Source organism: Eretmochelys imbricata, chromosome 20 (genome assembly GCF_965152235.1).
Source record: "Eretmochelys imbricata isolate rEreImb1 chromosome 20, rEreImb1.hap1, whole genome shotgun sequence".
NCBI lineage: Eukaryota > Metazoa > Chordata > Testudines > Cheloniidae > Eretmochelys > Eretmochelys imbricata.
In genome coordinates, this window is record NC_135591.1 from 3,470,836 (window position 1) to 3,486,849 (window position 16,014).

Consider the following 16,014-nt stretch of genomic DNA (forward strand, 5'->3'; position numbering starts at 1 on the left):
AGCCCTGACCAACCGCAGTGCAGACCTGGCCCGAGAATGTCGCCCACATTCAGACCGTAATTCCTACTGGTCTAGCCTTCCCGTGCAGACAAGCCCCATGACACCAAGCACGGTGGGGCAGGGACTGTCTCTTTCTGGGGTGTCTGCAGCGCTGATCCACGACTCAGGCCCCTCTGTGTCACTGCAATACCCCCGGTAGCCAGCGCAAAGGGTGCAGGCTGAGTTCCGTGGACTAGATGCTCCGTTCCCAGGGGCTGCCCCCCCTTCAGCCCAACACTTGGCACTAGCCTCCCTCATGGCTTGTCTCGCCCCAGGCCACCCACACTGTCCCAGCCCTTGTTGCTTACTTGCTGGGGAGGCTGCAGGTAGCCCTGGGGCTGCAGGACTTGCTGAGCGGGAGTCGTGTGTCCCGAGGTGGAGTAGCTGGAGGAAGGGATGGGCTGTCCCGGGGACGTCATGATGAATCCCGTCTGCTGAGGATGCTGGGAGATGAGGGGCGGCTGGAACATGGCCGAGGACGGGTCTGGAGCTTCCGTGGAGCCCTGACGGCTGAGGCTGATCTGCCCAAAGGGGGAGCTGAGCTCATCAGCCTGCGGGCGGAGGGAGAAGGAGAACAGAGCATGGGCACCGGTGTCTCTGGGTCATGCCAACAGCGAGGACGAGAAGCTTCTACCCCCCACCACTCAGAGCTGCCTCCGGAGAAGCCCACAGTTGTGAGCATGGCGCTTGGGCAGATCACGTTCGCAAGGTCAGGAACCTGTCTTCGGGGCTGGAAGCAAGGAGCCTGTGGGTCTGTGGCAGGGGTTGGGAGGATGGAGTCACTAAATAAAGAGTAATGTGGTCCCCTTGTGCCCCAGCCCAGCTGGGGAACATGCCGGGCCAGCCAGCCTTTGCCCCCAAGTTCTTATGGCCTCGGGGCCTGCCCTAAAGTGCGGACCCCTCCCGGGATTTTGCCCTGGCAGTCACAGCCCACTCCAGGCTCACGTAGCACACTGCAGAGCCACCGGGCAGCCTGCAATCCTGCAACCAGAGCTGTTCCTAGCTGAGCACCTGCAAAGACCTCCAGGGCAGGACCGGAGTGAGTGGAGGGAGGCGACCGGGCACCGGTCCGATGCTCCTTGTGCAGTCAGTCAGTAGCTTAATAGGCAGCTCCTGCTGGCTGCTTTGGGAATCCGGACATCAGGCGTTTGCAAAATGACCCCCAAATGCTGGTGCAGCCCCTCCGTCCTCTTTCCCTTGCTGTCAGCTTGAGCCCCGTCTGCTCACTGCTGCGTAAGGGAACGCGGTCCCCCACTCCCAGCACGCAGTGCTCTGCCTTTCCCAGCACGCCCTGCGGGATAGCTCCAGGGGATGAATGGGCCACAGCAAACCCCCGAAGGCCGGCGGTCCCGGGGCCAAAGCACCGGGTGATGGGACGGAGGGTGAGCATGCTCAGTCCGACACCGACTGGGAGTCCACACCTGCTTCTCAAGGCGGGTTTAACACAAGCCACCGGGGCCACTACCTGCACCCCCACAGCAGCCCTGCCCCTCCGCCCGCCTGCCCTGGCTCTAGCCCCCACCCGGAGAGTCGGGCCCTGCAGAACAGCCCGGGTTAGCAAAGCTCGCACAACACAGACACGGCACACACGGGACAGACACGGGCGAGAACGGGTTATACCATGTTGTACTGCTGGGGCGGAGACACGGGCAGGAGGACCTGGGGACAGGAGCTGGCAGAGTACTGAACAGGCTGCAGAGCTGGGACCGGCTGAGACCAGCGGAGAAGGGGAGAGAAGAGAGAGGTTCGGGGGGAGGAGGGGAGAGAAAGAAGGAAGGGCAAGGTTAGTCATCCGAGCTCATTCCAGACACACAGAGGACGGGGCTGCAGAGGTCAGAGAGCAGGCTGCTCTGGGGAGCTGGGGAAGCCTGTCTCCATGGGGGGCTGGAAGGGGGTGGGTGGAAGAGGAACCGGGGGGGGGAGCTCTCACCCCCTCACACAAACGCTGACACTTTCTGCTCTTTCAGAAACTCCTCCCCCACGCAGGCACCTTTGCTGGGCGCAGAGGGACAGAGATCCCGCACTCCTCTCATGCCACCCCTGGGGTTGCCCCCCACTGCTCCCCACCCCCATTTTAGCCTTTCAGGGACTGTTCAGCTGCCTGCCGGCTCTTGGACTTGGGCAGATTTTTCTCATCACTGACCGCACTGTAGTTTAACGCTGCTAACTCCACATGATCCAACCTGCCATGAGATCAGCTACAAACCCATGAGAACTGAAACCCCGGGAAGTGCCGTGTTCTTCCCATTCACCTCCTGGTTCCAAGCTTTTCAGGGCCAAGATTCTCCTGTAATCACAGGACTCCAGGAGCTGAGGCTTTAGCTGAGACATGCGACGACATGGCAACACTGCACCTCCAAAGCCTTTGCCAACACCCCGTGGCTCACACCCAAACTCCCACCAGATCTCGGACAAAGCAATGGGGAAATCAACCACCACTGGAGAGAACTGGCCATGGGGTGGCGGGGGAGGCAGGGCTGGAGCAGGGCTCCCCCCAGCTTTTGGGGCAGCTGGCGCAATTCAGCACCCCAAGGCCCCTGCCATTCCAAGCCACATCTGCTGCTTTCCATTCAGTTGTGGATGGAACTCGGACAGCTCTGAACCCCAGCCTGGCACCATGTCACCCCTGGTGAGTTATAGCTGCCCGGGGGTGCGAGGGGTGTGTGGAAGCGGTGGGTGAAGTTGCCCTGCTTGGCTTCTGTGGTTCTGCTGAGCTGCTTTCTCAAGGGATTCTCGCTGGGGGGTTAACACCCACCCCCCAACCCACGGACAAACTCTCCCTGCAAGCCTTGGATCAGTGGCGACCCTCCCTGGATAAGGGCAAGGTCGGGCGGGAAGCCAGCCACACAACACGCAGACAGTCTCCACCCTTGTCTACACCGAGGGATTTCATTCGCACCGAGTTTTGGCAGGCGAACTGTCCGGAGGATGCTGTAGGCACTGACTCCATACACACTGTCAACTGTTTTCGGATTCAATCCAGATCAGCCCGTCTACATGGCTAGGACTGTGTGTGGAGTAAGCGCATGGCATTCTGGGTGGGTATCCCACGGTGCTTTGCTTCGTTGCGGAGCTCTGTGCCTTATGGGATATGGAGCGGAAGTCAGACGGAAGGGAATGGAGCTCTGGGGTGAAGGCAAACGGCTCTGGGCGTGTTACGCTGGGGCCCAGTAACGGGCCCTGGCCGGGGCCTCTCGTCGCGACGCCCAGCAGCGCGTGTTGTGCTGATGCCAGTTTGCTCAGCACCCCAGATCTTCGACTCACAGACTCTAAGGTCGGAAGGGACCATCCTGATCAGCTAGTCTGGCCTCCCTCACGTTGCAGGCCACAGAACCTCGCCCACCCACTCCTATAACAGCCCCTAGCCTCCGGCTGAGCCACTGACAGATTATGGTACAGAGAATCCACCACCGACACTAGTTTAAACCTGCAAGTGACCCGTGCCCCACGCTGAAGAGGAAGGTGAAACCTCCCCAGGGTCTCTGCCAACCTGACCTGGGGGGAAATTCCTTCCCGACCCCAAATACAGCCACCAATTAGAGCCTGAGCATGTGGGCAAGACCCAGCAGACAGACCCCCGGGAAGAATTCTCTGTCATAACTCAGAGCCCTCCGCAGTCACAGATCGGCTACGTACCATCGTAGGCAGTCCCATCACACCATCCCCTCCATAGACTAACCAAGCTCAGGCTGGAAGCCGGTTAGGGTTTCTGACCCCACTGCTCCCCTGGGAAGCCTGTTCCAGAGGGTCACTCCGCTGACGGTTAGAAACCTTCCCCATATTTCAAGCCTATATTTGTTGCTGGCCAGTTTCTATCCATTTGTTCTGGTCTTACAAGCAGCTCCGGCTCGTGCCCTCCTGCCGCTCCCCAGTGCACGAGCTCCACTGGCTCTTCAGAAATTAGCAAGTTCCCAACCCACCTAGGGGCAGAGGGGCCTCGAGGAGCTGGGGCTGGGGGCGGGCTGTACTAGATGGAAGACAAGGAGTCTCCAATGGTCAACCCTGGTGTTCACAGGACCCTTCCACGCCCTCAAGCCTACCACCAGTCTCATTGCTTGGGAGCCCCTTCTGTCTCCCGCTTCCCCCCGTCTACCCCGTCTGCCCCTTCCCCCGGGCAGCTCCCTGGCAGCCCTGGGGACAAAGGCTGGTGGTGATGCACTTTAGCTCGTTGCTGTGGCTGCAGGGAACCGGAGCTGACACAGCGAGGGAAGAGCACAGAGGTCACTGGGGAGCTGATTTTTAGCTGGGTGGAAAGGCAAACACGGAGCTTCCCACAATCCCCTGCAACAAAACCTTGGGACTTGGTCCCCAGAGAGGTTACAATTCCCACAAGACTTCCTGCCGCTGAGCAGACACCAACAAGCTTTCCGATCAGCGCCAGTCCCCCGGGGAGCTGCACCAGCACAGACGACGTGTCGCGTGGCCTGTGGCCGGCCACTCCTCGGAGCCGATCCACACGCCGGGGGCCCACCAAGTCCAGCGTGTGGTACTGAACCCATTCTGAGGCCCCGCAATGGTCCCCTTGCTCCTTTGGGGAACCTGCTGCGGGGAGAGCGGGAAAGGGGACATTGAGAAAACTCCACGTAGAGAAGCACAGCTTTGGAAGCGATCCACAGAGAACTCAGAACAGACCGGAGTGAGACATCCCGATCGGCAAGCGGGAGCGAAAGCCGGCACCGTATGCAGGCAGCAATGCAGAGCTCCCCTGCCAGGGGCTGGGACCGGCTCCCACCACAGCCACTGACCCTCACCTCGTCATTTAGGGGTGGCGGGTGGCCAACGAACTACAGCAAGAGGCAGCCGCGGAGACACGGTTCCTGCAGACTCTGAGAATGGAGCCGTGTCAGGAGGAACATCAAACACGGGTGCTTTCTAAAGGGCTGTGGGTCCGCATCTGGCCCTCCAGACTGGTGGAGCATCCCCTGGGCTTGACCCAGGGCAAGGATGATGGGGAGATGAACCTGGGCCTTTTAAAACACGGGAGACCAAACTCCAGCCCCAGGGCTCGATCCCAGGCCTCCTGCTCCCTCTGACTGCAGCTGGGAGACAAAGCTAACCGGCTGCAGGATTGCAGGGCGGTAGAATTCAGACAAGCAGCAGCCCGAAGGGCTGCAGGTCCGAACACGCAGGGGAACAAGGAGCTGGCGTATGAGGCTTTGTTTTCATGTCAGTTTACAGGCAGGCCAGATGCAAGTTGCCAAGGCAGCCCTCTGCATCACGAAGCTCAGGCAACACAGCCTACTCAGGCCATCAGCTGAGCATTGGTGGGATTCTCAGAGGAGGGGGTATGGACCTGCCCAGAGCTCCAGGGCATTCCTGCTTCCCCTGAGCCACAGGAACGAGGATCCAGGCAATGCCATGTGCCCTGCAGAGGCACAGACAGGTGGCAGTGTGGGCAGGCTGGGCATGGCGCAGCCTATGCTGGTGTTTGCACAGAAGTGTTTGCTTAGAGGTGACAAGACAAGCGGCCCGGCCTGAGGTCAGACAACAGCTGCTGGGTTCCTTGATCCCACTGCCGGGCTGCTCAACCCTGCCAGTCTCAGACCCCGTCCTCAGGAGGGGTAAGCACCAGGCTGGTGCCAGCCAAAGGAAGGAAACGCTCAAGCTAAGAAGGGAAAATTTCACCCGGGGACCTTCCAGCTCCCACTCCACGGCAGGGGGATGGCTCTGGAGTCCGCGTCTTCAGATGGAGAGCTTTCAGAGAGCCAGAGCAGAGCCCAGGCCAGAGAGCCAGGAGCCCCCGGTTGGAATCCTGGCTCCCAACACTGGCTCTGCGGCCTGCGGCAAAACGCTCTACCCCTCTGCCTCGGCCACCCGCTCTGGCTTCCTGGGGCAGACGGAGGGCTGGTGGCTCTGGCGGCACTTTGCAGATAGAAAGCTCAGGACACCAGCTCCACTTATCCTCTTCAGGTGACTTCTGCAGGTGTGACCCATGACTCACGGGGAAGTCACGGTGACAGAGCAACACAGCGAGGTCTGGGGGCACAGCTACGCCAGGAGGGCAGAGCCCTACATCTGCACCCAGCATCCAGCTAGAGCAGCTGGCGTGAACCCACCCAGGAATGAGGCCAGGCGCCCACAGACCTGGCAGTGCCAGGGCAGGCAGGGAAACGGGCATGGGATTGCTGGGCAGCGCAGCCCACAAACACTCTGCAGTGAGCCCTCTGGCTCCAGGGCACGCTGGGAAATCACAGCCCTGCCCAAAGAACCGGAATGCACACTCCGTCTCCCACCTGAGGAGCCTACGGGCGTTGGGGGCCTGACTTACTGAAAGGCAATAGGATTTGGGCACCTAAGCCCCTTTAGAAGTCGAACTCGAGGGCCTGATCCGGGGGCTGAAGTAGCGGTGCGGGCTGCCTTTTCCCGCAGGCGCCCCGTTAGCCGACGCTTTGCACAGCACCAAGCTAAGACACAGCGAGGCAACCGCAACTGTGCAGGTGGCAGGGAAGGGGGAAGGGAGGGTCCCCCCCCGAAACCTCTGCAACCAGGAGGCTGAAGCCAACCTGCTGCCAACAAAGCCCGATTCTCAGCCTCTGGAGCTGGGAGCGCGAACGCTATTGCACTTCCGGAGCCGGCAGGAGGGAGCCTGAGGACGCAGAGCTGTGACTCACCGGGGAGATCAGGTGATTGCTCATCGCCGGCTGTTGCTGGGGAGCGGGTGGGAGTGCTTGGTGCTGCTGCGGCTGCTGCTGCACAGGGCATGGCAAGAAGCTCCCTCGGCCAGGCTGGGACGAGGCGACTTGGCTGCATGCTTCCGGGGCTAGCGACAGACCTTGAATGGAGAGACAGGAGGCAGTGTCGGTACCTGGGAGATGGACCCATGAGCTGGCCCGGCTCCCCGTCCACCCCCGGCTGCTTCCCCTGGGCTCATTCATCTGTGTAAAGACATTTGCGTCTGCCTGCCCAATGGAAACCTTCCCCTGAGAAAGCTTCTGCTCTGGGAGCCGCACTGGGACCAACGTGCTCCTAGGTCACAGCAGATGAGGAGCTGGTGCCGCTCTTCGGAGGGGTCTCGGGGTTCTCGGCAGCCATCGAGGTGGCAGGTTGCTTGTTCTAACGCATCACTAGCGGCTCGGTGGGAAAGCCAGGAGGGCTACCAACCCAGCACTTCCCCTCTCCCTGCCGGCACTGCAAGCAGGAGGTGCGACACGTAGGCACGCCTGAGCTAGCTTTCATCAAGCTAGCTCGCTACCACTAGCGGCCCCGGCTAGCCACCCAAGTGCAACCCTGACCGCGTCCTCGGGCCGGTGCTACGGCGGTTTTATGTACGGCTGGCGCAGCGTGGCAGTCACACCTCTGGAGTGCAGGGTAGGCGCACCCAGCGCCCGCCCTCATGGCTTTCTGCGGTGCTCAGATGCTGCACTGATGAGTTTCCTGGCTCTCTTTGGTCTGTTCGCTAACTCGGCTAACTGCAGCTTGGCTGGGATCTCACATTCCAGGGGTGTGAAGTGCTTGACACGCTTGTGGGAGCTAATGCCAATATTTTGCTCTGCCTGGCACCAGAATCTGGTTCAATTCCCCAACTCTCCTGCTCCTACCGGGTGCAAAACCATGCCCAGAGCCAGGAGCGAGGTCCTGCACCATGTGCCTGCTGCATAGCTAGGGGAAGGAGCCAGGGTAAACAGGAGCAGGAGACCTGGGGAATTGAAGCAGATTCTGGTGCCAGGCAGAGCAAAATATTCGCATTAGACTCCCAGGTCTCCACAGCCCAGCACAAAGTGGTTCCTATAGAAAAAGCGGCAATTTGATGAGTCGTAAATCTGCAGAATAATTGCCTAACCCCTGCATGGGCCTAGCACACCCGCACGTTTGTCAATAGCAGGTTTGGAGAACGTTGGTTTCTTTAATTGCAGGTTACCTTTTTTCTGAGCAAAAAGAAAAGGTACTTTCAATTGGTTAGCCAACGTATGAAGTCGGAATCCAAATCAGACCATGCACCCAAGAGATAGCCGCGGGAAAGAGTACGCACACCTCCCTGCAATCAGAAATAGCGAGAACAGGTCCTCTGCCGTGCCGCTAATTACACAGTTGGGGCCATATTTTCAAAAGAGCTCAGCTCCCACCATTTGAAAAATCTAGCCCCGGTTGTGGGTGCTGGGCATGTGAAAATCTAGCCCCAAACTCTTAAGAAAACCTGGCCTCACAATGGGATGTGCCCAGCCCTGGAGTTACAAGGTAAAAGCTCTGTTGTAAGAGCCAGTCTATGCTCTGAAATAACACCTGGCAGATTCCAAGGTCAGTTCTTTACTCCTTCACTGGATCAAGTTGTTGCGATGAAGCCAAACGATGTAAAACCCTACTAACCTAAACTAACTAATGAATCTAAGCTCATCTAGGAGTTTCTCAGCACAGCACGGTGACGGCCGCTCTTTGGAGGGAGTGTGAGAGCGAAGGGGGAAGCAGGATTTCATTCTCCTCTGGCTAAGATTTTTGTCACTTGACATGTGGCTACTCAGCCGTCACCACTGCGTTCAAGTGATGATGGAACCGCAGGCGTTCTCCCCTGAAAACGCCTGAGGACACCTCGAAATTCAGCACGCTGCTTTTTCTGCCTGTGACGTACAGCTGGTCTCCCGAACAAGGAACCAGTCGGAGTGCTAGTAACCCCCCCCGAAATGCCCTTAACCGGCATTCTCCCTGGGCCAGGGACCAGTGTCAGTTCTGGCCTGGTCACCAAGGCGTGGGGGCTGAAATCCGTTACAGTGCGTCTGAAACTCTAGCCTGGATTTAGTGGTGCTCTAAGAATTGGCAGCATCTGACCCTGCTCTTAGGCTAAGTCTGACGAGATCAGCTAATTATTGGCTCCCTCCCCCTGAGAGCAAGAAAAGGGCAGGACGGTTTGTCTTGCCCGGGCAAAGTCCCCTTCCAGCAGCGAGAGCCCGCGGACCGGGAGGAATGGGCGCACAGCAGCTGCAGACCCACAGGATGGGAGCGTGGCACTGCAGGGAACGCACACGTTGCTGGGCCAGGAGGTCACCAGTTCCAGTCCCCCCAGAGTGACATGTTAGATAGGGCCCCCAGTGTCTGGTAGCTACCCAGAGATACACGAGCCCCCCCGAGCTCACAGTTGCGCGACACCGGAATCACCGGCTCTGCGCGGTACCTGGCCTGGCCGTCCTGCTGACGCTGCTCCCGATGCTGTCCCCTCGCGTGAGGATGGAGATGCCGCTGAAGCTGCTGGCTTTAGTGACGGGCGGGCGCAGGTTGCGGATGGAGCTGTCCGAGTCTGTGCTGCTCCAGGGCCGGGGCTCCAGAGACTTCAGCTCACTCTCTGTGCTGCTCTGACGGCTGCCCGAGGCCCGGTTCAGAGCGTCCCGGTTCCCCCTGCAGAGACCACAGCGGTTACACGGTCTCTCCCAGCAGAGGGGAGTACACGAACGAGAGCGAGCGGCAGCAGGGAGCTCTGGAGCCCAGCACGCCGGCACCAGACATGCCCGCATGAAGGGAAATGGGGCTGCAGGAGTCCCCAGGACTTTCCCAATGGCCTCGCTCGCACGGCTGCGTGGGAACGAACATCCTGGAGCCCACGGATCCGCTGAGAAGCCGCCCCGACAGCAGGACTGGGCTGGCTCTGGCCAGAGATCCATGCACCTGGCTGACCCCCACCCCACCCCAAGAGCTGAAGGGGACGTCTACACTGCAGCTGGGGGCGAGCCTCCCCGCCCGGGCAGACGGACTCCTGCTGGCGCACTGAAAAGAGCTGGGTGGATGTGGCACTGGTGGAGGCTCGGGCTGCCCACCCAAGTTCAAGGCCACGCTGCTCCCTGGGTCTGACCTCGGGTGGCCAGCCCGAGCCTCTGCTGGTGCTGTTCCGTCCACATCGCTATTTGTAGCGTGCTCCCAGCTGACAGGGGATGGGGCCAGATTCCCCCCAGGGTGGGGGCTGGATATTAGGAGGGAGCCATGGCAGAGGAAGCCCATTAAATGGTGGCAGATGTAACTTATTGCAGCATGAGTGGCTTGCTCTGCCCAGTGCCAGGCGTGCTGGTGGGCTTCGGCGGGACCAATGCCCAGCCCTCCCGCCCCCACAGGAAGGGGTGCCGTGAACGTGTGGGGCAGCAGAACCAGAAACAATCTCTGGGGAATTGTCACAAATGCCATCCAGCTGGAGAGAGAGGCTTTGGGGGCTCGCTCCGACGCACAATCAGAGCTGAACTAATGGGCATCACCTTGGCCTCTGGGCTGGGAGCCCGGACCCAAGATGCGAAGAGGGAGAGTTGTGCAAAACCAGGAGGGCATGAATGGGTGCCATGAGGCCATGCTGCGGGAGGGGTGGGGCTTCCGTTGAGTTTTGTGACCCGTTAGAACACCGGCTCCAGCTGATCGGGACACCTCCCCGAGCTGCAGCTGCTCCCCACGCTGGTGTTTTGGCAATGCAGGCTCCAGAGCAGAGCCCGCCTCCTCTACCCCGCTCCCAGCCATGGGGCGATAATATATATTGCACACGACCCACTGGTCCGAGTGGGAGCTCGACGTCTACCGCAGAGCAGACGTAGCTTCTGGAAACCACACCCGCTGCCCTCCACGGCCCTCGCTTGGCCGACAGCCGGGGAACTGGAGTGTTGCTTTGCTTCTAACGGCTGAGTATCGTGCTGGTGGGAAGCAGAACTGTCCCATTACAGCAAGGGCCGGGGTCAGACGTGCGTCCAACACCCCCACTCTCCTATCGGCATCCCTCACATCCCATTCGGGACAGGGGAACACTTTCGGAGCTACGGAGGAGGGAGTTGAGTCTCCATTCAATCCTCTTGTCACAATGCCCCACCCCCGGCCGATTCCTCTGGCCGGCTGAGAACACCTGCCAGCCATCCCAGACCTGCCCCCGATGACCTCCAGGTGGATAGGCCCCACATTCTCCCTTGCTAACACCCTGAGCAATTCCGCAGCGCCCACATCCAAACCCTGCCACACAGCAACTGCCCGTCAGTGCCGTCTCAAGCCGCGCCCTGAGCTAGTCTCACTACAGCTAGCGATCCAAGGGCATTCGTTAGCGCCGAGCTCTTCGCGGTGAATCTTGTTCTTTAACAGCACGGAGAGAACGTTCTGGAACGGCCGCGGGGCTCATTAAGGAGCAGGGGGACTTGCCGCTGCCCTGCTGCTCCAGCCCCGCCCCCTCCCCCAATGCCACTGCCCTGGTGGTGGTGCCGGAAAGCCGAGATTACAGGAAACACAACGTGGGAGGGATAAAGATTAATCCCAAGCAGCTGTTCGGCTTCTCGCCATTGGCTTTTTTGAGCCTGCTGCAAGCGCAGCAGCCCGAGATGCCACCACGGCGCCACATGACGGGTGGGCTCGGCTTCTGTGCCCAAGGGGCCCTGAGGTCTGGTGGAGGGGGGTGAGCGAGACAGAGCCGGGCACTGAACCACCAGGCGCCGGGTCAGTCCAGCTCCCCGCAGACAAGGGCCATGGCCTGCGGGACTGAGGACGTAGGCCCCAAAGTCCGTAGGCCCTTCTGAAACTTTGTACCCCCCTCTCTGAAAAGCCCCCGCCGCAAGAAGGACTCACACCTGCAGCCTCCCAGGGACAGGGAGGGGGTGCGAATGGGCCATGCAGACTCAGCTGTTGCCTAGAGGTCCCCTCCTGCCACCCTCCAGCTGCTGGGGGAAACGTAGCTCTGTGTTTGCCTAGGCCAGCAGCTCCCAAATGTTCCTGGTTCACTTACCACCTTCAAAAACGGGGAACGGTGCACCAAGCGCCCACAGCCCTGGCCTAGCCTGTCTGCTCTGCAGGTGCAGAGAGCCCTTAGGGCTCTTAATCTGGCCCCTTTCATCAGACGGAACCGTCCATCCGTTAAAAGAAATCAACCGAAAATGGGGCTGAAGTGGATTCCCTGGGCTCCCTGCAGTAATGCCTGGGGAACGTGTACAGCCAGGGCTCAGCCGTCCAACCACCCCCACGAGGACGAAACACGGATACATGTGTGATGAGATGCGACCTTGATCACTGTTTAGACAGCTGGGGTTTATCACCCTGAGAACGCAGGTGGGGCCACGTGGCTCCCGAAGTGTTATGATCCTATGAGCCTTTCGCCTCCCCTCCTTCCCCCATGACCCTTCAGCCCTCGTTTGGAATGAATCAGCAAATACGACTCCGCAGCCATTTAGTTTGGGAGACAAAAAAAACCAACGGATGTTGCAAAAGATACGACTCAAAGGACTCCACAAGCAGCCATGCATGGGGCGAGCTCACTCTGCAGAACAACGTACGCAAGAAACCACACAGAGGTACCTAAAAATCTGCCTCCTTTTGTGAGAGCTAGAAGAAAAGCCTTCCTTGGAGAGTCTGTTGGTTAACATCAGAGAAAAGCATGGTTACAGGGTTACCGTGGCCTCCCCTGAGAAAGCGACAGGTGTGGCCGTGAAGCATGCTGGATGGTACTAACCTGCTGTCGTTCAGATATCCGTTCTGACCGGTCTAGTGGCAGGGTGGAGACGAGGAGCGGGAAAGAAAAGGGGAAATAATTGATAAGGCAGCAGTCTTGGCACATTACAAACAAAGGGGCGTCTGAACATGAAGTGGGCTAGACGGGGCTGGGCTCGGGACTGCCCTTATTCCAGGCCCATCACCGGAGCATCAGGTACCTTTTCTAGCTCCTTCCTCCCCACGATGTCCCAGCACTTCACAGATCTTAGCCCACAACTCTCCCCAGTGCTAGAGTGTGCTGGTCTATAAAGCAGCTCACATGGCATGGAGAGAAGAAGAGACTTGCTCACCGTCACACACGGAAGAGAACCCAGGAGTCCTGATGACTCCCTAGCCCTGCTCCAACCACTAGGCAATGCAGCACTGCTTTCATAGTTCCCACATTCCCGAGCACGTCAGTGGCTCACACCCGGCAGTGTTGCCGGAGTTCAGCACGTGGCTCCCAACAAGGCACGATGAACACTGTGTGCTCAGTTTCCTACACTCCGCTCAGATGCAGCCCCACCTGCCAGAGGCGACATGGTTGTCTCCCAAGGGTCACTAGACAATGACTCCCCCGGGCCACCGGCCAGTAGCACTGACTAGCTCCCGGGGCGCTGTATCCGGACTCTCCCCTTGGCCAGAAGCACGGCAGCTCCCGGCAGGGCTTGGAGCAGGGGTCTTTTCAGTGTTCCGGGACCCCTCGGAGGGAGTGGGGGGCATGGCAGGTAAAGCCAGGAGGTTTTCGCTGCTGCGTGTAGCTGGTGAGCAGGCAGGCTATTAACCAGCCGAGATGCAGATTAGCATTTGGAACGGTCACTAAATCCAACCCCTCCCGTTTGTCCTGGCACAAGAATCCTGCCCAGAGCAGGCTGCTAACAGGAACGGCTCAGCACGGCCTCTATCACACCACTGACCCCGCTCTCACCCCACTTCCATCCCGTAACCGCCCCCAGGGGTCCGGATTGCTACCTCCACCAGCTGCCTCCAGGGAGCAAATTCCTTGAGCAACTTCCACGTCAGCTGGCCACTTAGCAAAAGGAAGAAATACAGCCGCTAACATCTGGAAGGCGCAGACACATGGGTGTGGTCAGTATTCCCTCATGTGCTAGCTCAGCATGGCTAAATTAGAAACGGGGGCCAGGAAATTTTTGGGTACCTAACTGGAGCCGACTGAAAAGGGCTGGATTCCCAGAGGGAGGGTGCTCTACCCTTCCTGAAAAGCAAGTGTCTCAAGCGGGGCCCCCGGAATCACCAGCAGCTTTCAAAAAATCTTGGTGCCCTGCCCCGTGACACTGCAGCTCGTATTCATGTTATTATGATACGGTTATAACATAATTATGATGCATTTCATGCAAGACAAGTCCTGTGAGGTGTCACTGGAAAAGTTATGGTTTGCAGAATATGATCTTTTTTGTCTCTGAAGTTATGGATATTGACTATGAATCAGTACTTCAAATGTAGTTACACCTGGGTAACGCCCACTCAGCAATGGGCTATTAAGAAGAACAACAGGCCTCAGGAAAAGCTTATCTCCCACCTGGTGAGCCTTCCTGAGAACACTCCAAACAGCCTGTGAGTAATGGCTGCCATGACTCTACAAGGACATGTGACCAGACCACATGATGCTGGACTCCATCTTGGGATGTCAATATTTTCCCAGACTAGTCTGGGAACCAAGCTTCGAAACAATGGGTTCCTGCCATATGCAAAAGCTATATAAAGCGGGGAGTGACATCATCTGGGACTCTTCACTCCCCACACAAGACACCTGGAAACACCTGAGGAATAAGGACTGAACTGGGGGAAGTGCTGGACCCAGGCTAAAGAGATTTCTAGCCTGTGAATGAATCACTTGAATCCAAGCTGTAAAGCAAGTGCAGTTTGGCCCTTAAGGATCTGCAGCCTGCTGGTATCATCTCTTAGGGTGAGAATCTGCTAATTCATATCCAATCTCTTTAGTATATTAAGCTTAGTTTGTGTTTTTAATTTGCCAGGTAATCTACTTTGATCTGTTTGCTAGTCCTTATAATCACTTAAAATCTATCTTTTGTAGTTAATAAACTTGTTTTTGTTTTAATCTAAACTAATGAGCTTTGACTGGAGTGCTTGGGGAAAATCTCTGCTTAGTTACTACAAGTGTTCATTGTTCTCTTCACATTGAGGGAGAGGCAGATCGGGTATTAAACCCGTATACTGGCCAGATTTGACCAGGGCAGGACGGTACTGCTCTGGGGTCCCAAGCTGGGAAGCTGGTGGTTAGAAAGCCTGTGTGTAATGGTATCTGGGTGTGTCCCTACCTGTGTGAATGCTGGTGAAAGTGCAGGCTGGAGGGCTTTGCATCTTGTCACCGCAGTACAATGTGAGAAGGAGCCCAGGCTGGTGGGCCAGGGGGCTCAGTGGTACCCCAGTTCCAGATGGCACCCTGGGGAGAACCTGTCACACCCCCGTTTCTAACCTAGCGACACTGATCCAGCGCTCAAGAACGACAGGTCAGTGAAATGGCAAACCCACTGCCGGATCCAACCCCCTGAGCCCATACATCTATTCATATGCCAAAACTATAACAAGTGCGGAGTGGGGCAGAGGGGCAGCTGACTAGGGAGTGGAGAGGCTCCAAAGAAAAAGCACCTTGAGAACCAAGAAGGGGGGAAGCTCTGCTAGCAGCCAGCCTTACCTCTCGTGCAAATATCCGCTCTCTGACCCTCTGATACTCCTCTTCTCTCTCTTCTATTGATTTGCTCCTCCTCCCATCCTGCAATGGGATCCTGATCTAGAGTGACAAGCAGAATTCGGCTGGTTAAACGTTGGCTCCACGCACCCTGAGTGTAGCAGCAGGGGAAGGCCATGTGGCACACTGATCACAATGCGGCGCCCGAGGTCTGCACGGTGCTCTGATAACCGGGCAAGGGCTCTGCCCCAAACGACTGCTGCTGGCAGGAAACGCTCAGGGGTTTTAATTGGCACGTGTCCCAGCTCTGCTTTGGATCAGCTGACTGGAGAGAGGTCACAGCTGCAGATGCCATTTGTGGCTGAAATGCGCACACCTCCATTTCTAAGGGAACGTCCGCGCAGCTGCTGGGAGGTGTAAAATCTCCAGCTCAGCAACATAGACACGTGCGAGCTCTGATCAAGCTAGTGTGCTAAAAATAGCAGGCCCTCTGCAACGGCCCCAACCACCCATCTAGGATCTCAGACAGGGTTACGCTCGGGTGGCTAGTCCATCCTGCTATTTTTAGAGATCTTGCCAGATGAAAACTAGGGCGTGTATGTCTACTGGAGCCGGAAATTACACCTCCCAAGTGCAGTGCAGACGTACCCCAGTGCTAAAAAGGTGGCTGCTTCGAAACAGAGCTCCACGGCAAGGTAGAACAAGGTTGCAAAATTCAAAGTGTAACAGCTCCCCCCCCTTCCTGCAAACCCTGTTGCTTGGACTCAAAGATCTAGGCCTCATGAGAAGCATGGTAGCCAGGCGGGATCTAATGGTTTATATGATAAGAAGATGGGGGATTGCACTCACATGCAACAGCAGGTTTCAGAGTAACAGCCGTGTTAGTCTGTCTTTGCAAAAAG

The 16,014-nt window shown here is 58.0% G+C and overlaps 1 protein-coding gene across 16 annotated transcripts in view; it reads right to left on the minus strand.

The window, feature by feature from the left end:
• The window catches only part of R3HDM2 (R3H domain containing 2), a 108,038-nt gene that overhangs the window by 14,405 nt on the left and 77,619 nt on the right, over nucleotides 1-16,014 (minus strand). For 10 of the 16 annotated variants that reach the window (XM_077838370.1, XM_077838371.1, XM_077838375.1 and 7 more), the window contains 7 exons: nucleotides 15,119-15,214; nucleotides 12,422-12,453; nucleotides 12,268-12,321; nucleotides 9,143-9,363; nucleotides 6,651-6,811; nucleotides 1,660-1,749; nucleotides 348-590 (listed from right to left, as the gene is read on the minus strand). In XM_077838370.1, coding sequence (XP_077694496.1) covers nucleotides 348-590; nucleotides 1,660-1,749; nucleotides 6,651-6,811; nucleotides 9,143-9,363; nucleotides 12,268-12,321; nucleotides 12,422-12,453; nucleotides 15,119-15,214 — 897 coding nt within the window. The remainder of the gene's footprint in view (nucleotides 1-347; nucleotides 591-1,659; nucleotides 1,750-6,650; nucleotides 6,812-9,142; nucleotides 9,364-12,267; nucleotides 12,322-12,421; nucleotides 12,454-15,118; nucleotides 15,215-16,014) is intronic. The other 6 variants (XM_077838378.1, XM_077838377.1, XM_077838381.1 and 3 more) reach the window with 3 other exon arrangements.